At 38.6% G+C, this 25,305-nt stretch overlaps 2 protein-coding genes across 2 annotated transcripts in view; one reads left to right on the top strand and one right to left on the bottom strand.

Moving 5' to 3' along the window:
* Window positions 1-274: 274 nt before the first annotated feature.
* On the bottom strand, window positions 275-6,694 carry tmem175 (transmembrane protein 175). Its single transcript, XM_026931299.3, has 10 exons — window positions 6,097-6,694; window positions 5,964-6,002; window positions 4,381-4,478; window positions 4,194-4,245; window positions 4,049-4,084; window positions 3,775-3,858; window positions 3,484-3,648; window positions 3,178-3,259; window positions 2,911-3,046; window positions 275-2,266 (listed from the first exon to the last, which is right to left on the bottom strand). Exons 1-10 carry the CDS (start codon window positions 6,295-6,297, stop codon window positions 1,597-1,599), a joined length of 1,563 nt encoding a protein of 520 aa, XP_026787100.2. The 5' UTR covers window positions 6,298-6,694; the 3' UTR covers window positions 275-1,596.
* A 12,620-nt stretch (window positions 6,695-19,314) lies between these two features.
* The window catches only part of rasgef1ba (RasGEF domain family, member 1Ba), a 60,979-nt gene continuing 54,988 nt past the window's right edge, over window positions 19,315-25,305 (top strand). Inside the window, exon 1 of the mRNA XM_034299119.2 lies at window positions 19,315-19,598. Coding sequence (XP_034155010.1) covers window positions 19,530-19,598 — 69 coding nt within the window. The 5' untranslated portion in view covers window positions 19,315-19,529. The remainder of the gene's footprint in view (window positions 19,599-25,305) is intronic.

Here is a 25,305-nt window from a genome sequence, read left to right as displayed (position 1 = left end):
AAATGCTTCGTGGTTATAATTTCAGTCCTCAGGATGGGAGAAGAGTTGTGTTACCTGGACTGATGCAGTCAACTTTATTATTTCACCCTAAGCAAGATAACCAGAATAACTATATGTTGCCAAAGCATGTTCTCAGGTGGAGTTAAAAAATGGCAACACAGTAAACTGCTTTTGTCTCTGGTATCTCCACAAGATAAACAAATTAATACCATTCTGCATGACCTTCTGCACATCAAATGTGTGTAACTATGAATATGAATTCTTACAAGTAATAGGATGTTTGATGAGTTTTACTAAAGAGTTTTTCATTAATTATACTTATTTCATTATACAACAGTGTGGATTAAACAACACAAATGTTTGCAGACAACACAACTGAGTGCAAATGTTTGCATCCCTCTGATATCTGTGTGAAAAACATTAAAATTTATCAACAGACATTACAATTCCAACAAATTAAAAATAAAGCAGTTGTATCCATCAATAAGAGACCATTCAGACCATGAGAAATAATAGAACAATAGCTCGACGACTTTCTCTTGCGACAGACTTTAAAATACTCACACACGAATGGATTCATTTTAAAATTGACATTTGTCATTACAGCAAAAGCTAGCTTCCTCCAGTCCAGCTTCAATTTCTGTAGTCTTCATGTCATCATTCAAGTATTACAGTACAGTACAGTCTGCACACATGAACACAAAATATGTAAAGATACTTTCAAAATAAATTAATAAAGCATCTATAGATCAAATTTGTGACTATAAATAGCATGAAACATTGAAATCAAATTAATATTTGGTGTCACCACCATTCGTTTTCTTAGGTAGGGCTACACTGTCATGCAGTTTTATAAGGAAATCAACTGGTACATGATATCATCTGTGTGGGGGGTCAGGGGGCTGAGATCTAGTTGAAATGGCTATAAAACTGGCTGGGTTCTGGCAACCACAGGTGCACCATATCTGTGCCATCATTCCAGTTATACAAGGTTGGTGTCTTGTATAACCACTTGGTCCTGAGCTTGTGGTCTGTGGTTACTTTCCCCAAACCAAATTCTGTTCTACTTTAGAGAGATTCTAAATGAATGCTGATTTTTTTTTTTAATGAAACAACTTTCATCATACAGTTATGCAGGAGTCAATTTGTTATTTTAGACATTATATTTAATTTGTATTTTAAGTTTGCCTGAAGTACTTACAAGATATAAGCTTGAGTTTAACACAAAGATCCTAGACCTCAGATCTCATCAATATAAAAAAGTTATAGCATTAAATCTAGGACGGATTTAGCAGTGACATTCATTCTTAGAATTAAATTTAGCCTATTTCCTCTAGGTTCTTTTAAAATTATAAAATGATTGAAAGTTTAAAGCCCACAAATCACATTACTATTTACTGACTGCTAGCCGATGTTGTGTAGTTAAGAATGTACTTAGTAGTGGCAGAGTGGCAGGTTAATGTTGTCTAAATTCCTCCAAACGTACTTTGCAGCAAGCAATTACACATCAGATTGCAAGAGTTTCTAGAGGAATCCTTTGTGAAAACGGCCCCGTAGACCTTGCTGGATTTTTACCATGGGTTAATCCCCGTCTTGCTAGGTGACAATGTCTGTAAAAGGCACGCGAGCATCCTCCTCTTCCACCAATGCGCTTCTTCCATTAGGTGTCTTTGGACAAAACAGCCACCTCAGCACGGCCAGCGCCACTTGCACCATCAGCCTCAGCAGCAGGAATGCAAACGGAACTGCGATCTGCATCAGGTGGAAGATGGGTGAGCTAAAGCGGCTGAGGATACATGTAGAGAAAAAGGTCCCAAGCGCCACACAGGGGTAGAGCAAGAGCTTAGCAAGCATGAAAGCGTGCTCTCGGCCTCCATGACGCACGTATGGGTGGAGTGTCTCGCGCTCTGTGAAAAGCGCCGTAACCCACATGGCCAGCTGAAAGAGGCCGGCGAAGAAAATGATGACACAGCTGATCTGGATGGCCTCAAGCTCGTTTCGAGAGCCGCGAGGAAATTCATGTGTTAGCTGGTAGGCTAGTGGCAGGCCACCTATGAAAGCTAGGGAGAAAGTGTTGAAGAGACCCATTAAACGTGTTGCACGAGTGACATGCAGGAAGAGTGAATGGTGCACAAACCACAGTAGGCCCACTGTGGCGAAGGAGCCGAAGTAGGCCAGGTACTCAGGACCATACTCGTGGAGAGCAGCGATAAGACTGCCGTCATACTGCTTCTTCACAACAGATGGGTCCGGCACGTTGTCCTCACTAAAGGCAGCATGAGTGGACATTTATTAGCAACTGCTCATTAAATATGCAGTTAAACTTAGGTCAAGGACATAGCTATATGCTCCAACAGTAGTAAATTATACCTTAGCTATGCTTTTCTCCAAGTATTTAGCACTAATAATTACCATTTTAATTATTAATAGTTAGAACATTTAATAATGTTTTTACATTTACATATGTTTATTACTAAAAGGCACATTATTTTAAAAGATCTATTATCAGCATCACAATAAACACTCACTGCCCACTTTATTAGGAACACCTGTACACCTGCACATTTAGCTGTTTTTTTTTTTTTTTTTCTTCCCCTCCACCATTCTCTGTAAACTCTACAGACAGCTGTGTGTGAAAATCCCAGGAGATCAGCAGTTCCTGAAACAAACAAACCAGCCCACCTGGCACCAACAACCATACCACTGAGATCACATTTTTCCCCAGTCTGATGCTTGATGTGAATATTACCTGAAGCTCTTGACTTGTATCTGCATGATTTTATGCATTGCACTGCTGCCACATGATTGGCTGATCAGATAATCGCATGAATGAGCAGGTATACAGGTGTTCCTAATAAAGTGGGGTATATCAGTTGTATATTGGTAAACATAATTAATATAGATACAGACCATATATCTAAGATGAGAAGAGTGGCTACAATGGCATAAACACCATCACTGAAAGCCTCTACTCGCTCCTTGCTCAGTGGTTCACTGGGGTGGTACGTATAAAAAAGCATGGAGTCTGGAGTCTCCTCCACCCGAGCTGAGGAAATAGACCAAAGCCTACAATTAGTTAAACATAGACAAATTATTTCCACTTAATTTAAAACTTTTACACCTAACTCTTAGAGTTCGCTGTGTATGGAAGCAGCTGTGGTTCTGTATGGTACTTACTACCAATGGCTTTAGTCCAAATCCATTTCATAGCCTGAGATATATAGGGAATGAATATGACAAGGGCCAGAAGGACATACGACTGGAAAACAAGAAGCAGAATTATGGAACTAGGTTCAAATTTCAGTTACATTACAGTTGTTTTTAGATCTATTACGTCTTCAAAACAACTACAACATTCTACATCTTATAGTTGTTTAGCTTTTTGTAAGAAAGGAGTTTTTAGTTATCAGACCTGTAAGACATGAATTCATTCACAGTGAGTTTAAAGCTCCTCTTAATATGTAGTACACAAATATTACTAACCAGTTTAAAATAGATGAATGCAAAGATGCCAGCGAAGAAACACATTATAGGCACTCTCATTATAACTTCAAGAATATGGCGTCTGTAATAGGCCTGATTTTCCGACATCTGGATGTGCTCGTTTAGGAGAAAAGGACGGCTGAACCCATACAACACAATAACTGCCTGTGGATGAAATTTTAGCAAAGAATTGTTTAACCAGCGCACAGCATTAAAACTTCTGTTTAAGAAACACTGTGTACTTATTCAGATTTATTATACTTATTACTGATATACACTGCAATTCCATACCTGAACAAGACCGATTACAATGACGCAGGCACAAAAAAGCAGAATGCCAAGCGTGTTGTTCGGGAAAGTTGCCATCAGAGAAAACTACAGGAAATAAACAACACAATCCTATCAATCACACCATATCCTTTGTAAGAATATCAGAATTCCTCTTAAAAAAATGTGTATGAAAAAGAGATGCTGTATGTGACTTTATATTGAAAAGAATATCATACTGTGAGGTATTACAGTATTTTAAAATGTCAGGATCTGTTTTCTCTAAAGTATTACTCACTGTGTATGGCAGAAAAGTGATCAGCATCATACAAGCCTGAAATAGTAACAAAAGAGGAAAATGTTTGTTGGAGGTAAAAGGTCTGTCAAAAACTGAGAAATTGCAACATGCTTGACATTTTGTTACTATGTACAGAGGAACTCACCAAATTAAGAAGTGCAAGTGTGTCATCGATGCGTTCGATGACCTGAAACAGTCTGAAACCAGACAAATTGAGGAAATGAAAGAACGAAGATTCAAAGCTGTAAGATATAAAATAACCCAACCTAGTTTCCTGGAAGGCCAAATGTAGACTGTAATGCAGTAGCTATGTATATTTTCTCTTTTCTCACCTTATATGTGCTGCCCAAGCAACTGTTACTATCAGAAATGTCATCAGGTACACGGCAATCTTAGTGGTGAGGAGCGACTGAATGCTTTCCGTCAGTTCCTGTGTGTAACAGTAATATTTTATTAGCATGGGGTTGAGTGGGTCTCACTTTCGCATGTCTTCGATGTTAAAGTCAAAAGTCTGGAGACACAATATACACTTTGATGCGATGTGTTCATAATAAATGCTGTATGCACACACAGTAGGTATTTATAAAGTATTTGATGTGTTGTATTTATGATTCATTACTTACACTTTTGTGTCTGACCTTCCTATGAACATTTGATTAATCCCAATTTTATTCTGCATAGTTTCATTCTAAATTTCACATAAAGCATTTAGAAGCTTTTAAGATAAAAAAAAAAGGAAAAAAAGAAAAAAACGTTGCTAAGTGAGGCCCCAGGAGTGTGCAGAATCATGTGCTAGATCTAACAATCTAAAACAGATGACAAGTTTAATTCATTCCACACTTTTTATTTAGTGATATTAGTAATATTAGTATACCAATCCCACTTTTTCCATTTTCAATACAATACTGATATAGATCTGGGTATCGACCAATACTTGATATTTATATACTTTTAGGAACAGAGCTGATGCTGTGCAACCTTTTGTTGCTGCAAGTCATGTCAGTTATCAACGCACACATTCACAACAGAAAATACTGTATGTCAATAAATCAAGTGCAAGTCATAGGTCTTTGTCAAAAAAAAAAAGATGGAGATGGGAATACAATAAACCACAAAAACAATAATGCTGTAACCTGATAGTGCAAATCCAAACATTATATCATTATGCATAATGAGTAGGGATGCACAAATTCTTTAATCTGATATCAGTACTGATATATGAGCTTTGAGTATCATCCCAATACTGGCATCATCACAGTGACTGAGCCGTCTCTCTGCAGAGATTTGTTGGCAAATTATGCGAAACCTCAGCGGTGTGATAGCGCCTTGGTATAAGACAAGTCGTGTCCCTGGTTTATGTGCAAGATCAGTGTTGTGCCCATCAAAAATCTTAAGCTTCTTCAAGGTGCTGCATTAAACTGAACTCTGTTTACCAAATGCAGTATGAAAATGGATCCAATCTGGTCCAATACAAAACCAGAGTTTCAGACCAGCATCTACAGTATTATCAGATCAGTACATCCCAGGAAATATGAGCAAAACTGACTATAGCAGGAGTCCTGCTTCAGGCACCTTTCTCCATGTATACACAGGAGCACTTGCACTTCTCTCCAGTTATATCATTATACTGAACTGGACTATTCTTGATCCAATAAAAGGAATGATCCAGTTTCTCACTAGAACAGTTTACTCTAAATTGCCCCTAGGTGTGTGTGTGTGTGAGTGTGTGCAGGGTGCCATGAGATGGACTCGCATCACTTCAGGAGTGAATTCTTCTGCTTTGCACCCAGTGTTCCCAGGATAGACTCTGGATCCACCATAACCCTGACCAGGATAAGGCGGTTACTGAAGATGGATGGATGGATGGATGGATGAATGAATGAATGAATGATGAATGATGTCTAACACATCTTACCTCACTGTCTTGAAATTTTATATGGGCAACAGGTAATATCTGCAAAGACAGAAATTCATGGACAACTTAGTAAGCTGCTCCAAAAACATAAAGTGCAACTGTTCTTCATAAGCAGCTGTGTGAGCTGTTGTACCATGACAGTGGCGATGATGGAGATGAGAGCATCACTGTAAGCCAGCAGGCGGTGTGAGGACTGTGTGCTGCTGTATCCATCCCTCTCTGAAGCTGTGACGCTCTCCATGAACGACTGCGAATCATTTCTCCGCCTGTTCATTTTCTCCATCTCTTCGTCGTCATGATGCTCGATGATTTCGCTGTCGTTGTTTTCTGCCATCACAGCAGCTGCGTCTCACACATCCATGCAGTTTGCGGTTTGTTTGCAAACAACGACGACGCTTCAGCCCGGACTGCGCATGCGCAGTGACACAGACACCTGCGTCTCGAAAAGACTTCTAAGTTTACTTTGGTTTGTTATTGGTGTGTGATGCAGACTTAACAATCTGTATATTCAGTTAATAGGATTTAATAGAACGGGAGTTAAAGTTTAGGGAATAGTAATAATAACAAAAAAAAAATAAATCTCAGGCTAGCGGAAATGACGCAATGTTATTGCACGTGACCACTCCTGCTAAGCCGCCTGACTCTCCCGGAAGAGTGTAAATTATCCAGTATTTTTAGAGATTTAAGACGTTCCTGGACACGACAAGTTCAATATTTTGATAAATACACATTTCTGCAACAAATGCCAGAGTCACTGTGTTACACTGGAGTTGTTTGAGCTGTTTATATGTCAGTGGTGTAGGCATGGGCGTGGTTAAGTCCCACGCCCCCTGACCGCTGAGGTCAACACAAATAACATCTTTTTAAATGATCAACTATTAAAGCTAAAAAAAAAAAAAAAAAAAAAAAAGTAGCAAAGTACATTTGCAGAAATGCTTGATACGGAATTATTTTGGGAACTTGGAATGAGAAATTCTCTGAATATGTCCAAGTCGAATAATAGCGTACTAAATAGTATGTGTAGTGCGCCACCACAGACTCATATAGATACTATTTTTGCATACTATTTATTTCGACAGTATGATAGAAGATTATAAAAAAGGAGAAAGAAGCAGCATGTGCAGGCTGTGTGAGGACTGAGCATGCGCAGACGGTATATCGTCCCGCGACACTTGTCATTGTTTTCAGTAGCCACTAGAGGGCGCGCTGAACCCACAGAAAAACAAGGCAAGTTAATCAATTTAGAGGTTTTTAGTTTATTTGCATATAGATGGATTAAATTAAAGTAAACCTGCTGGGTCTGTTGTTATAGGGGATTTATTTTGCTTAGAGGGAAGAATCTCTGCAATCAGTACAGAGTTCTTCTAACTGATCACCTTTACCCTACAATAAAACATTTCTACCCTGATGGGAGTGGTCTCTTCCAGGATGACTCCGCCTCCATCCACAGGGCTCACTGAGTGGTTTGATGCGGATGAATATGATATAAATCATATGCTACGGGCTTCACAGTCACTAGATCTCAACCTGAGCACACCTACTGGAGATTTTGGACGGACATGTTAGACAGCACTCTTCAATCACCATCATCATTCATCAAAACACCAACTAAAGGGGTATCTTTTGGAAGAACAGTATTCATTGTTTAGTACAGTTCCAGAGACTCATAGAAACTTTGTCAAGATGTATTGAAGTTGTTCTGATGGCCAAACAGTTTGGACTTTACAGTGGACAGTGCAGCTACACAGACAATAACTTTTATTGTCAAAATATATTTACAGTCTTTAAATTTACTCTTCACAGTGATGAATTAGACCCAGGTGTCTTTCAGTTTCTTCATTCTTCATATAATCACACAGTTCGTAAGATAACTGGTCCTAGATCAGTAGACCTACTTCTAAACTGTAAGATAATATAGATGGTGGTGCATAATTGTACTCAGTGCTATTTCGTAAATTGTTTTTTGCCCTCATCATCATGACATCTTAAAGCAGACTGTTTTCACAATCTAGACTGAATTTCTCAGGCTGGAAGCATGCTGACACTTTACTGCATTAACACGCAGCAGAGATTTCACTTCGTGGTTTGTGACCACTGTGATTTCTAATCATCTATAAAACCAGTGAATTTCAGGAAATAAATTCACCAGGTTGTTCAGCAAGTGGGGTCTTTACAATATAGTAAAAATGAAGCAGGTTGTGTGACAAGATAATGAGAAAGGGTTTATGGAAAGTCTTTAGTGGTCTGTGGTGTTGTGAGAAAGGGTGTGAGTGTATACTCTTATGACATTGATACTACACTATATGGCCAAAAGTTTGTGGACACCTGACCAATCACATTCATATGTGCTTGCTGAAAATCCCATTCCAGATTTATTCCCCCTTTTCTGTTATAATAAGCTCCACTCTTCTGGGAAGGCTTTCCACTAGATTTTGGAGTGTGGCTGTGGGGATTTGTGTTCATTCAGTCACAAGAGCGTTAGTGATATCAGGCATTGATGTCGAGGCGGGGAGGTCTGGGGTGCAGTTGGTGTTCCAGTTCATCCCAAAGGTGTTCAGTGGGGTTGAAGCCAGGGGTCTGTGCAGGACACTCGAGTTCTTCCACTACAACCTTGACACACCATGTCTTCATGGAGCTCGCTTTGTGCACAGGGGCATTGTCATGCCGGAACAGGTTTGGGCCTCTTAGTTCCAGTGAAGGTAAATTGTTCTGCTGCAGTATATAGAGACATTCTATACAACTGTGTGCTTCCAGCTTTGTGGCAACAGTTTGGGGAAGAACCGCATATGGGCGTGATGGTCAGGTGTCCACATACTTTTGGCCATATAGTGTATGTCTAAGTATGGTGAGAGTGTCATTTTAAACCATTAATATAATCCATGTACAATGAAAAATAATAAATTGTTCAATTTGTAAAAGGAACAACAACAACAACAAAAAAAGGCCTAAACATCTCTACCTCTTTACTGTCTTTAAAAGTGAATATGAATATGCAGTTTGTTCTTCCAAATAACATGCAGTCTAACTGCTAGTAAACCAGCACGAATTTGTAACATAAGTCAATACGAGTGGGATTTCAGCAAGTGAGCCTTGATTTACTTTAATATCTCAGTTAATAATATCTCATTTAATAAACAATAGCTAATACTGTCAACAGATAACATAATCATCATCCCTATTCAAGCTTCAGATCCACCTTGATCTTGACCAGGATAAAGCAGTTACAAAAGATTGTTAATTAGATAGCCAGCTTAGCATGCAGATTTTATAGCTAAAGGTATAGTACACAACTTAGTAGGTTTCCAGGTACTAAGTAGGTTTTCATGTCTAAGTAGGTTTTCATGTCATCCTGTAATCTTTGACATAATTGCTCCAAAGTTGTGGAGCTTTTTTTTTAGCTCACACAATGAGCTCATAGTTCAGGTTTTTTGTTTTTTTTTTAAACAGAAGTGCTAAGAAAGCACTATGACTGTGATAACAAAATTTACCTAAACACCAATCTACATAATCAGGGGTTCACTGTTGAAAAAAATGTAATATTTTTAATACAATAATGCTACAAAAATTTCTGGGTCGACTATTTTTAGGCAGATATCTGGGAAATAATTTAATTGTGTCAATAATCTATTGAAGGCTATAAGAGATAATAGGTCCTAATAGGTCTAAATAAAAGCAATGTAGTTTACCTACATGAGTAATTAGTTATAGCTGTAGTGATGTTTACTGTTATTTTAAGAGCATTTTATTTTATTTACTTTATTTTAAATTGTAACCCAAAACCACAGCACACTGAAAAGCACAACATTAGATTGTAGTTATTATAGTGTGATTTATTTTCCCTTCCACAGCTATGCATAAGCAATAACTCTTTCCAAAAGTGCGAGAGCATGTCTGACCCCTACAGAGATGTGATGGATGGTTTATGGACAATCCCAATAGGAAGGATGGAATAATATCTTAATAACGATATGTCCTGTTGTGCAGTGAGCATCAATTTTGTTCATTACTCCTATTAACAGTTTATTGGTATACATCATGGCATGACAAGTGTCAGCATCTGCATTTATGTGGAAACAGAGCTCGGCTAAAGCGCAGTGTCCTCGTCTGACACCCCAGAGCTTACTGGATGTTATTTATTTGTTGCTGACGATGCACTTTCCTTCACTGCTGAGCTTAATATCGATGAGTGAGTTTGCAGTAGCTGTGTGCAAAATGATTCCTGATGGAGGTCAATTGAATCGTGAGCGTGTGGCGTTGATCAACACTGGTCAACACTGCACCTGCACTATGAGTAATATAAGTAAGCACAAATGTCTGCTGGCTGTATGTGTTCAGCAAAGAAGATTTTTCCAGGAGCAAAATTCCATTCAAAACACCTAGATGTCTACCTTTTTATGGCTGCTCACAAAAAGAATTTGCTAAATACAAAATATCAGTGATATTACGTCTAACACGCAGGGCTTGGTTTGAAGCAAGATGCAAGAGCCATGTGTGATCAGATATGCCATCTGCCTCTTCAAAACTGCCTTCTCATTTTCCATCTCCTTTGAATTCATCTTATTATATCATCAATATCAGAATGTCTATCATCAATACCCTTCAGAAAAGGCAAAATGAACACCACTGATAAGCCGTTAAAGGAACCTGATCTCTTGAGAAACTGGTACAAATTCAGATGAATGAGAATGATGTGGCAGCATTTTGTTAAACTGAATACAAATTATGTCATAACGTATAGATGCAAAGCTTGTCCATAAACCAAACCGTAACTCTGATAACTTTTCATACATCTGAATAGTTAGGAAATTGTTTGTATGAAACTATTGAATTTAGAGTCTTGGGGATCATCTGCCAAATGCCATAAATGTTAATGTTAGTGTTGATATACTACACCAAGAATACAACAGTGCTGTGGTATAAATAATTATAAGTGTTACATTTGGAACATTCACAGACTCAGTTTTTAATTATCTAAGGCAGGGGTTCTGGAGAGCCAAGGTCTAGCAGATTTTTTTCTGATTTCCCTGCTCTACCACACTTATTGAACTTGGTAATTAAATAGTGGATGGTATCAGCAGTCTATGACCAGGAAAATCACAAAACTGTGCTGGACTCCGTCAGTGGATTCCAAGACCCTGAGTACAATTCTCTCTGAAGACATACTGTATGTCAGCATAAATTTAGCCCCCAGGCGAATTCCCAGTTTCTACCAGGTACCAGTCACTATCTAATCCTAGAAATCATGGCTCTTTTGTAGATCAGATCTCAGCCTGCTGCTCCTGCCCAACACTGCAGAGGTAGGTCAGCACCCCATTGACTTCCTTTCCTCCTAATCTATAACTCACAGAGTGGCTCTTAATTGCTCTTTAATCCTTACATGGTGTGAGCAGCAGAGGAGAGAGGTCGAGATGGTCGTCAAGGAACACGAGCTGCATTAGCATAAGAAGTAAATCAGGAGAAGTCAAAGAACGTGAGCTGCATCAGCATGAGAAGAAAATCCTTTAAAATAAACAGCAGAGAATGATTAGATGCAATCAGTTAGAGACTAGTGGAGTGCAGAAGAACTCATAAAATAAGAAAAAATAGAAATAAATTTGTGGAAGAAAAAAGCGCAAGAAGAGTTTTTTATAGTGATTTGGTGGGGATTAAACTCTTCATAAAGGTGTTCTACTTGGAACTTTTTGCAAAAGCAAAACCCATCATGGTAGGGTTGTTCATAGATTTCTCAAAGGTAAGGAGCCTTCCGGAGTTTTTTAAGGTTCCACTCAAGCTGATCTTGGTGCATTCTAAGGAAATAGTTCTATCAATTACATTAAAAGGGTCTTTGTTTTCTCCCTCTAAGGGAACCGTTAATGGCTATGTGAACCCTACACACTTAGAAAAAAAAGATTAAATCTGGAAACCTAAAGTCTAAATCTGGAAGTGACATGAAGTGAAAAAATAACATAACATGAAAAACTTCATGAGCTTCATTATTCAATTATTCAATCAAGATCTCCCAAGTAGCACAACAGAACAGTGTGAGCTCATGTATGTGGAAGAGGGTAGATAATGTTTTCCTCCCTGTGTGTTACACTGTCTGCTGAAGCAGCAGGAGCATCAGTTCAAGAAAATGCAGTTGGCGTATGTCTTGGAGGAAGCAAGTGTTAGCCTTCACCCTCCCTGGTTTGTAGCTATCATATGATAGAGGAGGGCTGACTGAACAAATTGGGGAGAAAATCAGGGCGGGGGGGTTGGGAGGATTCAGTTAACTGACTGGTGTGTTAGTCAGTGCTAGTTCCATTTTTTAACCTATTTTTATTTAAGTGATTTACATGGAACTGGGAAATGAAAGTTTTTAGTTTATTCCATGTTTTTTCTGAGATGATTAAGGGCTTTTTCTCTTGTGGGTGGTGTAAAAGTTTTCAGCTTCCTCTAGGCACTGTGATGAAATGAAACCAGGGAAGTCCCTTTCATTCTTTAGCAACTCTTCCCATTAGCCTTGTCGACTCTACAGTATTCCTATGAGCAAGTGCTGGTGCATGAATTTTATAATTGATAATGTGTCTGTTGAGTAGTGTTCGGTGTGATACTCTCTCTCTCGCCTCAGGACGAGAATGTCTGTTACATAATTATGTAGTATGAGTATGTACTTTCTCATTACCAAGACATTTTCACAAGATCCAACATGGTTACAACATGAAGTGAATACATCACTTCTTACTTTTCCAACATGAAAGCCATTCTGATGTCAAAGAACTTCTGCCTCAGATTTGCTATGTATATGCGAATAGACCATACTGCAAAACTAATCCACCAACACAGCATGTCTGGGACACACTGACTCCATGATGATAACAGAACTGGTGGGTATTCCCACATCTGAGGAGCACAAGGTTTCAGTCTCCAGAGTATCTCAGAATGACACCAAGCATCAGCTCATCCTGGTTCCAAGTAACAGCCATGTAATCACCTTAAATTTGAGCAGAATGAATGATCTTTCTCTGTTTCCCCAGCTGTTGGAAATAGTCAGGGCTTAGATCTTCCATGGTAGTTTTAAAATGCTATAAGCAATGAAGCAAGAGACAGGAATTAGTATTCAGTGGGCTAGGATACTTAAACATTAATGGGTACAGCAGTAGAAGTGGATTAAACGCATTCTTCACTCAGAAATTCTTACATGGTAAACAATTAATGAAATCTAGATTGGTTAGCTAACCAGACTCCAGTGGTATTTAGTACCATCACAGTTAATTGTTGAATGAGTCATAGTGTTTATAATCTCCAAAGGTTTGTTCAAACTGTCATGAAGATATGCCTCATCCCATTTTCTGACAGCATTGACACAGCCCTTAAGAAAATTAACCATGATTTTAACATGGTAATAAAAACATCTCTCCCTCTCTCTCTCTACAAAGAGGACAATAAGAAACCTACTTGTATCCATAAACAAATAGCCTTGTTGCTTGAAATAAACACAGGGTCAAATTGTTAAAAAAAAAAAAAATCAAGGTGGACAGAGGGTTAAAAATGATAGGGCAAGGAAGAAGGTACCAAAATCTAGATGCACAAGAAAAACCTATATGAACCAAATAATTAGATATCTAGCAACCACATAATGAAATAAACTTATTAAAGGCAATTTCATGTTTCTGAAATTTTAGCTTTTGTCTCACCTGACAGCTACCTGCAAGAAACAGTAATGCCTTGTGGCTTGAGGAATGCCCCATCTACTTTTTTTTGACACTTGAGAAGCATAGTCTTGGCTGCTTACATGGATGATGTGTTTTTTCTGTGGACTTGCCCAGTCACATAGACTTTTTGTGCACAGTGTTATGAGGTTGAGAAAGGTTTCCTTGAACTTGAATTTAGCAAAGTATAAGTGTGTAAAAGCTACAATCTATCTTGGTACAAAATATGGCCAAAAGTTTGTGTACACTTGACCATCAGACCCATCTGTGCTTTTTGAACATCCCTTTCCATATTTAGTCCCCCTTTACTGTTATAATAACCTCCACTCTTTTGGGAAGGCTTTCCACTAGATTTTAGAAGGACCTGGCGCACATTCGGCATTCCAATCCATCCCAAAGGTGTGCACAGGGGCATTGTCATGCTGGAATAGGTTCAGCCCCCTTAGTTCCAGTGAAGGGAAATTGTAATGCTACAGCATGCTAAAATTTCCAATCCCTTCTACTAGGTGTGAGTTACAACAAGTCCTTGGTACGTCAGATTAATACCGCAGTTTTTGTAAAAAGTTTTCTGCGTTTATGGTTCCCCATACATCCCTACTAAGCCCGTTTGTGTATTTTGTTTTGTCAACGTGCATTTGATAGTGTCAACGCTTTGCTTTGTAACACTCCTCCCCTTGCACTTTCTGACTTTTCAAAAACCTTTTAATTTGGAGCTAGATGCTACTAGTGCTCTTGGTCCAGGAGCTGTGCTGATCCAGGAAGATAACGTTGGAATACATCATCACCAGTGTGTTATTTCTTCATTTATCCAGTGATGTAAGAAACAACTGCTTGTCACGTCAATTTATTAGTCTGTGTACTTTGGACATCATATGACATCCATATGTTTATGACATACTGGTCACGTGAAGTATTACAGCAATACTTGACCAAAGTGACATTCACAGAGCAAAAATACAACTTGTTTTGTGTAGTGTACTACATTAAATAACAGGGTGAAAATAGTAGATGCAGATGATTAGGATCCTGAGTTGTTAAATTATTAAATTAAAAGGAGGTGCAGTGCAGATGCTAGCTGCTGTGTGTGCAAGTTATTTTAGTCTGAGGTTTGGAGTGCAGGGTTTTTTTTCTCACTCTATTAATATTAATGATGTTTTTTTTACCCTTATTTTCTGGCAGCCCCACCTCCGTAACATTTCCACCATTTACACACACACACAGCCCACGTGAGCTCATGCACTCGTGAAAATAAAGAAATAGCAAAAATCACTTATGGAAAAAAATATATAAAAGTAAAAACAGGGCTACATGAAACTTCAATTACCCCACTTTACCACCCACACAAAGATGACACACTACAACACAGCCTTTTCAGCCACCTGCCCCTCTGAAGCAGCCAGCAACCCATAAGTAGACTTTGCCATGTAAGAACACTTTCCCAAATCTAAGAGCCTCCCAACTGCTTTGCTCCATCCCAAAGAGAGCCAAGAGGGAGACTATGACTGTCACAGTGAGTTAGGGCTCATTTACTAATGGGCTGGTCCTGACTCTGTTAGCTGCCGGGAGGATAAATCAGGGAGGGCTCCTGATGCAGCGTGGCCTCGTTTCTCTGGGCTTTATGACCCTGAATGGATGCCAGTTTTGTTCATGACCACAGAGGAAGAATAGAACGAGCTGTATGCACAAGATGTAGAACAAATTGAAGAACAAATGAGTAGCTGGGCTTATGTCTATAATATTACACTTGACTAGTTTGTGGTGCTATGTGCACTTGACCACATGTCATGTGCTATGTGCACTTGACTTCATGCATAAAAAAAAATCCCCAAACCATCTTTTACTTCCTGTTCTTCCGCTTTCTCGTTCTTTCCCTAAAGAGATTTCCCAGCAGGTGATCACTCTGTGATGTCTTGAAGCCTGGTACCCAGCACCCCACCACTGCGAAACCATATGGAACAACTTCAGGGCACAATATGGAACTCATCTCATGCTGTCTTTATTGAAAACACTGAAAGCAGTGTGATATAGCACCATCCAGAATATTTTGCCAACTGTTTTATCGTTCATACTTGGTAGTCCAGCAGTTTATTCTGTCTATGCTAAAGCTTTACAAGTGGAGATGTGTGTGTGTGTGTATGTGTGTAATTAGAGTGCGGCAGCTGGTGGGACAGCAGGCCACCTGCACATGAAAAGCTGTGGCACACCTTTCTCAATCAGGTCAGTCCCTAACCAAACCCTACTGAAACACAGGGATGTCAGTGTGAGCTCTGCTTGCAGATTCAGGTAGAGAACACATTCGATCTGACATTTATTTTTTTATTGCAGGGACTGTATTACCTACACCTACTTCAGCTCTATTCGTTATGTTTGTAAGAGGTACAATAAAATAATGCTGTATTAAAATATTTGAATTTTTGGGGCTAATTTTGAGACTTTGAGTAATAAAAAGAGTATACTTCACTTTGCTGCCAGCTTATTAGGTAAACTGACCTGTCACAGTCTCTCCCTTTGTGTTGCCATTCCTATGTTTTTGTTTTCTGTTCTAGCCCTTTCTCTGTCACAATCCTGTCATTGATCTGTTACCCTATTGTGGTCACCTATTCTGTGTTTGGTTCTCGATTAATGTGCCTTCTTTTATCCTCTGTGTGTCATAGTTTGATGTGAAGTCTTGCCGATAGTATCGTGCAAATTGTTACTTTAAGTCCAAGCCTTGTTTTCCAAATTTTATGTCATTGCATATCCTGGTTTTGATCTATTTTCTGTTTCACCATTGATTATTGATTATCCATATTTAACTCAACCCACCTGTTTTATGATCCTTGCTATGGACACTGATTGTGGTTCATGGATTTGTCCCGATAAAGCATATACTATTTATGCACGTGTCCTGCCTCTCACCGCACATTGTCAGCCTCCTCCACCCCATCCATCAATGGAAAGCGACAACCACAGGACCACCACTGATGAGATATTGAAGATACTGATCAGAACTGTGTTATCTTGGCAAATTGTTTTTGAACTCCTATTTGGCAATCAAAAAACCTCATTAGAAAAATATCTCAGAGCTATGTGGATTGTATTTTACAATTGCAGCACAATGCCAAAATGGTTGTGTAGTATCTAGAAAAAAACATGTTGCTGTCTAGGCACTAATTGCCTTTTCTATTACTTATTCACTTAGGTTTCTATTATTTATACACTTAGGCTTGAAACTGTCCTTTCACTACTGATTGCCTTTTGTATTAAGTACTTAGGCTTGAAATTGTCTTATGCTAACAGCTAGACCACTTTAACACTTGCACAAATTATATTTGCCTTTTAACCTTCAAGTTTGCTTTGTCTTTGCAGGTTTGCTAGATGATTTGTATCACTATGCCTTCAATTGCTTGTATACTTTGTAAGTTGCTCTAGATAAAAGTATCTGCTAATTTTTTTTAGACAATCATTGTTTGGATTTCCTTCCTTTCTCCAAGCTCTCCATTTATTTGTCACGTATACATTACAGTGAATTTCTTTAATTCACATATACTGGCTTGTTAGGAAGTTTGGGTCAGCCATATTACAGCACCCCTGGAGCACATAGAGTTAAGAACCTTGCTCAAGGGCACGTAGAGGAGTTAAGGGCCTTGCTCAAGGGCCCAACAGTGGCAGCTTGTTGGTGCTGGAGCTTGAACCCACATCCTTCTAATCAGTAACTCAGGGCCTTAACCACTAAACCACATTTCTGCTCATGACAGCAACAGATTTTTTTCAATCCCTAACTGAAATAGCAAAATAACAGCAGTGCAAATTCCCCATGGGTCTGTGCTATTTATTAGAAAACCAAGAATGGAAGGGTAATCCGTAAAGCCATAACCCATAAAACAGATTATGCCATCAGACCATCTCTGCCCATCTGTGTGCCAAGATGAGATGGGATCATGAAAGGTCATGATACATACAAGATGGACCTTACTCTGGTGATAAGGTGTGAATAGGGAATTGAATAAAAAAGTGATGCTTTGAGAGTAAATAAGCCCAATCACCAGTGTCTCTGGCAAACATATTCACATGCACAGAAATTAGCATCTACAGTGCATCTCATTTTCGCTCTAGCTTTGTAAAGTTTTCATTTACAGCTATGCATAGTCAGATTTTCCTGCATACATTGGAGAATGTTTAGTATCTAGCACTGATTCTGGGATATAATTATTGTTTAAAAATTTAAAAAGGCACTGTAATTATGTGCCAGTTAAGGGTTGTTAGTACACCTTCCCCAGCCATAGTAATGCATTATGAATGCACACATCCAAAGCAGACACTTAAAAAAACACGCACACATGCGATTCTGAACCAGCACTTGATCAGTGCAACATTACAAATGGTTTGAACAATAAGGGTGAATATTCTTTTTTGACTCATGGATATTGCTGAATGCTATAGTTAGTTATCATTTTACTACACAAGTAGTTACTTTACTCATGCGCCAGGATCAGTGTCAAAAGACTGAAACCCATGAGATGATTTAGAGGAGTGTTAAAATATTGGCAAGAGATAATTAGGTTATTCATAAAAAAAACAACAACACACAATTCTACTCCTGTGGCAGCTCAGGACCTGCCTTATTCATCCTGATACTCTACTTTTGCTTGGAAAATCCACCATGAACAACTTGCACATTTATCTTAATAATTAATATGTGATCTTCTGTGGTGTCCAAGATTTATTTTGGAATGAAATTCTGAGTTGACTTTTTTTAGTTTAATCTTTGTCTCATGTTGGTCTCTTTTCAGTCTGGTTAAAGGTTTCCTACATTACCGACAATGCTGTTGTGCTACCTGCTGATAGTGGCATCAGTGGGAATTAGCTCTCGTGCAGCAGTGCTTTAGTGCTTTAATCAGTCCAGCTCTCTCACTTCTTCATCTGTACACTCTGCTCAAACAGATCAGGTTCCAAAGCTTCAACTTTTATGATAATCCCACCGTCAATGCCGTTGTGCTTGTCATCTCGTAACTATCCGAGCCGAGTCTCTGCCATAACTCAGTGCAACTGTGCCGTATAGCTGTGTTGGAGTGTATTTCTATGTTGGATTTCTTGTTAATATGACACTGAATGTTGATGAGTGAGAAAAGAAGCTATTGCCTGTTTTTTTTCCCCTTTCTGAGCTGGCACCATTGTAACTGCACGAGCAACATCCCCCTGTGACCTCAGCGAGACAGACAACCAATAAGTTCTCACAGGAATAATGGAAATACAGCATCAACCAACAAATTATTACCAGAATCACTAAGTACAGCATAAATATTGAATATAAACATATTTAATATGTTTCAGGGTGGAGTTTTCCTTTAAGATGTAAAGAACTGGACCACTGAGTTCTGGTGTTAGCTGTGTTATGGTAATAGCACTTCCATGCTATCAGTGTGAACTTAAGGAGGTGGAACAAAAGATTAGTTTTGTGAAATACACAGTAGAGTTTGATGTTGCAAACTGCAGTAAGACAAGTGGGGTAACGCAAGAAGCTCAGACTCTTATTGTTGTACTGTATGTCTGTTATTTTTTTTCCTCAGAGATGACTCTAGTGACTTTAGTGTCTCTGGCCCCGCCCCCTCCTCGCGCGCCCGTGCGCGCGCACACACGCAGAGCTGCACGCGCTCACTCTAACGGTTTATTCAAACGGCTTTTGTCCGCGAGCGGCTCGAGCTTAACGGACCTCTTCACAAACGGTTTTATTCCGTGTGTTTGTATATTTTTATATGGGGAGGGGGATGCTGCTGATACTGAACACAGTCGGTGTACAAAGAATTAATCTTCAGAGAAACTACAGAGAACCGGCGGAGAAACCAAAGACTACCTGTCAGCTTCGGGACGCAGAGAATTAACACACACACACACACACACACACACACACACTTTTATGGCCAAGTTTCTCGCAGAATTGCTGGCGTGTACTCTGCCAGAAAAAGACACCTCTCCTATGTTTGAGGTAAGAGCAAATAAAACCGTAGCTTTAGGCTATAATTAACTGAGGCAACGTTAGCTAACCAAGTTAGCATGTCGCGCGCTGAAATATGGAGACTGTTAACTGGACACTGATTCTTATCTCTCAAGACAAACGTTATAAGTGTGTTATAATGAAATGTTCACAGTGAGTACTCAGCACTGCATTAAGAAGCTGGTCAGTATTTGGGCTGGTGTGTCACCTCACCTGCGCTGAGCATTTCTCACCTCTCTTCCCTGAGAACCGGGAATTTGTTTGCTGGGATCATTTGCAGAGAAACTAGCTGTTATTCATTCATTCATTCATTCATCTATCCTAAGCCTATCCCAAGAACACTGAGCATGAGACAGGAATACACACTGGATAGGACACCAGTGCTTACTGGCATACACACACACACACACACACACACCTATGGACATTTCACAGCCAGTCCACCTACTAGCGTGTTTTTGGGAGGTGGGAAGAAACCAGAAAACCCCCAAGGAAACCTACACAAACACAGGGAGAACATGTGAAACTCCACACAGGCAGTAACCTGAGCTCAGGATTGAACCTAGACTCTAGCTTGGCTTTTTTTTTTTCAGAAGCTTAAATCATAGGTCCACATCACAACTAACATTGCTTTCATTTCATAATTCATTTCATATTATGCTACCACGTGAGGAACGATCTTCATCCCATCTCAGCTGTGGGTTTGAGTGTTATGCTGCACTCTCGTCTTGTTTGTGTGTTCATGTTCGGTTCTGGCCCTGGTCTACTCTGTTTTTCCCATAATCCCCTGGATGAGACCTTTCATCAACCAATTCAGAGAGCTGTAGCTGCCAGTATTAAATCATGTCAGTGTGATGCTGATGGTCCTAATCCATCCCTGACCATGGCTAAAGTGAGTAAAAAAATTAATTGCTGCACATATTTGCAGAGAGATTGGGATGTTATATAAGAGAAAATTCCAGCTGGATGTGTACAAGGCGGATCCCTGTGAATCTGCTATGCCTGCCTCTCCTTATGGACTGTTCAGTATCTCTCTATTACTTTCTCCTTTGGTATAGTATAATACCTGATATTTTGATACAGTATTTACTGAACATGTCAGTACTTCTACAGCAGTGATCACCTTGACTGTTACTTACAGTCACAAATAGCTGATTGGTCTGTAGAATATATTTTTGACTTTGAAATATTTCACAAATTTTAAGCATGGAAACATGCCCTCCTCTCACTCTTTCTGTCTCTCCTTATCTCTCTCTGACAGTTAATTCTAATCTGATAAATGAGTCTGATCACTTTACACACGGTGTTATTAACCTTTACTGTTGAGAGGTTTTCAACTATTCTTGCCATGTTTCATGCCCCCATTACTCTTTTAAATACTTCATCAAACCCAGATTGAGGTACCACAAAGATTAATTTTTGTTTAATCTGTTGATCATGATAAAGCACTTGTCAAACCTCCTGACCTAATAATGTTGAATGTGCCTGCATCTTTTATCACATCAGCAGTGGATTGGACACTGCTGATAGATGGATGCAGGGCAGAACAGCAGGCCCGTGTAGAGTTTGGATATGGCTTTGGCTTTGGTTCTGTCCTCATTAACACCCTGCAGTCTTTCGTTTGGCACCCACCAGGGGTCTGTTCTGCATCATCGACACACACACTCATACACATAAAGAGGAATATTTCTAATCCTCTTTATCATTCTGTCCTTTATTCCTGTACTTTATCATTTGTTTAGTGGCATTTCTACATGTTTTCCACTCATGCTTGAATATAATACATATAATACACATAAACACTTTTGTTCTGTTATTGGATTGTGGGTAGAGATGGCACAATACCACTTTTTCTTTTTCTTTTCTATAACTGATCCTGACACTGAAACGTTGAGTATCGGCTGAACTGATCGACCCATTCTCCCTCTCTCTCTCTCTCTCTCTCTCTCTCTCTATATATATATATATATATATATGTGCGTATATTATAAAATAATTTAATCTTTCCAAATTGAATTCCTGTTTTCATTTCAGATCAAATTTATTCTTTTTTTATTTTGTGGATATTGATCTTGGTTATTGGATTGGGGCTGACTCTAATTGTGGTAAGTAACTAAATTTAAAAATAAATAAAAAATACATTAATTTGGGGTGGGTTATGGTGGTAAAATATGAAGGTGAAGTAAATATTGAGTTCATACACAAAAACAATTACCACCATGTTCTGTTGCTCATCATCTATCATTCATAACATGCAAAGTAGACAGACATAAGAAAAATTAAAGAAAAAATTATTTAATAAAAAAGATCATTATATAAAACCATGTAAAATAAAAACAGTGAATTGGACATTAGATAAGTGGTATGATAATGAGAATTTTATTGTGAGTTGAATTAGTTACCGTTGTGATATTTCACATATTGTAAACTGAAAATACTTTTTTACTAATAATTTAAATGTTATATACTCTGAAGTCCCTGTGATTTATAATCTGTAATTTTTGGGGAGCATCATGTGCCACGCCTTAATGGGCCTGTTCTTATGGACAATGTTTTATGAGAAAATTTCCTGGGGCTAAAATCTCCAAAACCTGATCTGAAGCTTTGTCTGAGCTCATCGTCAGATTGATCATAATTTCTTATATCTAGCAATAGAATATCTAGCATCGTTTTTATGCTTTTTAAGAAAACCTTGAAGCATTTGTACAATTCTGTTCTTTTTGTATATCTCTGACTAGCTTAAACTCTTGTGCAGTAGGACTACAGGACTATTCGATTCTTTAGAACAAAACACTAGCTGCACTAACTAGCTGCACTAGCTACTAGTGTGAAAAATACCACTATCATACAGCCGTTTGCTCCTTGAACCTTATCGCTGTGCTCTAACTGAATTCTGAAAGACAAGGAACCCTGGAGCTTACTCAGGATTCAGAGAACCACAGGTACATATGTAACTAGTTGTTATTTTATCACTCCTAACTACTAGGGGTGGTGAGAACCACCTAGATAACACATGCCATGTCACGGGAAACTGATCTTATCACTTTGCAGTTCTTCCACTATTTTTGGTTATGTGATTGCTAGCAAAAATGTTTTTAGAAACACCTATTGGTATCCGGATTGGCATCTTGTACAAGCATGTAAGGAGAGGACTTAAAGCAGATGGTATATACAGAACTTTTCTATTATAGAAGGTGTTGCGGAGTTTCATTTGACTTTGCCTGCTTTCTGATTATCATAATCTTTTTGTAGCCATGAATCATGAATTTTCACACTGAACAGAGACCTCCAGAGAATAAAAGCAGCCTGCTGAATAAAGAAATGCACTGCTGGCACATGATTGGTTGCAAATGACCTTTAATATATTGAGTGCAAGACTTTTAATGTTAGGTTCAACCAAAATATTACAGTCTGTAATTGAATTTTGGGTGATTACGTTAATACATTATCAGACTCTTTCACCCTAATACTTGAGCAAGCTACTCAAAAAGCTATAACATTGTGGTACTATACAGCATTTTCTCAATATTTTTATAATTTCATTATACCAAAGTTCTAAAGTTTAGAAATAAAATGAGTATATGAATCAAACAGTTGAGTGTAAGAATCTGGATATGATTGATTAGGTTCACTTTAAATAATTTCATGGGGAACATAATCTGACGGAATATATAGAATACTGTGTCTGATAAGAGAGTGCCATTGCAAATTATTCAAATATTTCAAGTTATTGTCCAGATTAACACATGCTTGAATGCTTGTAAATATTTATGTACAGATAACACTAGAATATTAATATTAGCAGCAGCACAATACTCTCTCTCTATATATATATATATATAGAGAGAGAGAGAGAGAGAGACAGAGAGAGAGAGAGAGAGAGAGAGAGAGAGAGAGAGAGTTGAAGATTGGAAAAAGACGAGGTGAAATCTTCAAGTGTCCAGTTTAAGTGAATCTGTGCCCACTGTAGTCTCAGATCTGGTCTTCTCCTGTTGTAGCCATCCACCACAAGGACTGGCATGTTGTGCATTCTCAGATGCTTTTCTGCTCACCATGGGTGCTTATTTGCATGACCATAAGCTTCCTGTCAGCTCGAATCTGTCTGACCATTTTACTCTGATCTCTCTCATCAACAAGGCATTTCTGCCTGGATGTTTTTTGTGTAAACTCTAGAGACTGTTGTGTGTGAAAATGCCAGGAGCAGTTTCTGAAATACTCAAACCAACCCACAGTCAAAGTTGTTGAGATCACATTTTCCCCCAATGTGATGTTTAATGTGAACATTAACTGAAGCTCTTGACCTGCCTTTCCTACATTGCGCTGCTGCTACGTGATTGGCTGTTTGGATAATAGCATGAATGGGCAGAGGTACAGTTGTTCCTATTGAAGTGGCCGGTGAGTGTAGGGCTATCATTCTTATCCTATGTGCTACGCAGCTGTTTCCAAGTGTAATCTGTTGGGTATTTCATGCAACATTCAGAGGTCTGGTTTCACTGAAATTTTCAGATGAAAGGCCTTTGGAGCTCTTATCTCATTTTGCCCCCTTTTAAAGCTGTTAATTGACTTTTAGTATCTTATCTGAAGCAATTTTCATGTTAGTGAATTCAGGGTAGTATGATAGTAATATTAAATGTCTTTTGGTAATTGAGCAAGTCTGAAAAGTAAAGGTAGAAAGTAGAAAGAATAACTAATTATACTGTACAGTCACTCTGGTTTGTCTTTACAGTGTAATCTTGACAGAGTCCTCTTCTTGATGCCAGCTGTCAGTCTTCTTTTTTTCTCATTATTCAGGAATCAAAGCTCAGGCCATAGTTTCCTGTGTTTGAAAATGGATAATCATCAGGCTGTAGGTATCAGAAGAGGGATGTGTCACTCTTTCACAGCAAGCTAATCAGAGAGGATCTTGATCTTGGGTGGAGGGGAAAGTAAAATGTTTAGTGGTATAAAAAAGGAGGTTGCCAAAGAGATTGAATTTAGCTTTCCTCTTGTGAGTTCTCTTTCTCTATCTTATTGCCACTGTGCTTTAGCGTGTGGAATTTATGCTTTTGGTAATACGCTGCTGATTTGCATGAGCACCAAACTTTTTCTGTATAAACCCAATCAGCCACAAGGGGGCTGTCTCCTTTACTAATCTGCTTAGACAGCATGTTTGTTCATCATTCCATTCCAGTTTATCTGCGTGCATATATTTAGATTACCAAATGGTAAAGGTAAGGTCTACAAGTCACCCAATAGTTTATGATTAACAGTCACATCTATTAGAAGTTCTAAATCAAAGGTTCTTAAACGTTTTGCTGCCAGGGACTCCTTTAACAGTACAATAAGTTCCACAGACACCCTCAGCACAGTGATAACTTCATAAACATTATTTATTTTGTCTATTTATTAGAGAGGTAGAGCTTTTTATAACTTAAATCTCCACCAACAGAACATTAGGTTTATGTTATTTAAAGATTTTTGATTTATTGAGATTTAGAGTAAACCCAGGGAGCATAACTTTGATAATAATATTTTGCAATATAACATGATAAAAAAAATACTAGTGTGAGCCACTACATCTTTAGAGATTTTCCATGGGCACTACAATTCAATTTAGATTAAACTATACATCAAATGACATTCAAACCAGGTGGCTTATAGAATGGTCATGTAGTGCTTTACAGCAACTTCAGGTCTACATTTGAGCATCAGGTCTACT

Source organism: Pangasianodon hypophthalmus, chromosome 24 (assembly GCF_027358585.1).
Source record: "Pangasianodon hypophthalmus isolate fPanHyp1 chromosome 24, fPanHyp1.pri, whole genome shotgun sequence".
Classification (NCBI taxonomy): Eukaryota; Metazoa; Chordata; class Actinopteri; order Siluriformes; family Pangasiidae; genus Pangasianodon; species Pangasianodon hypophthalmus.
The sequence above is the reverse complement of the archived record's forward strand: the minus strand, read 5'-3'. Positions and strand labels throughout refer to the sequence as shown.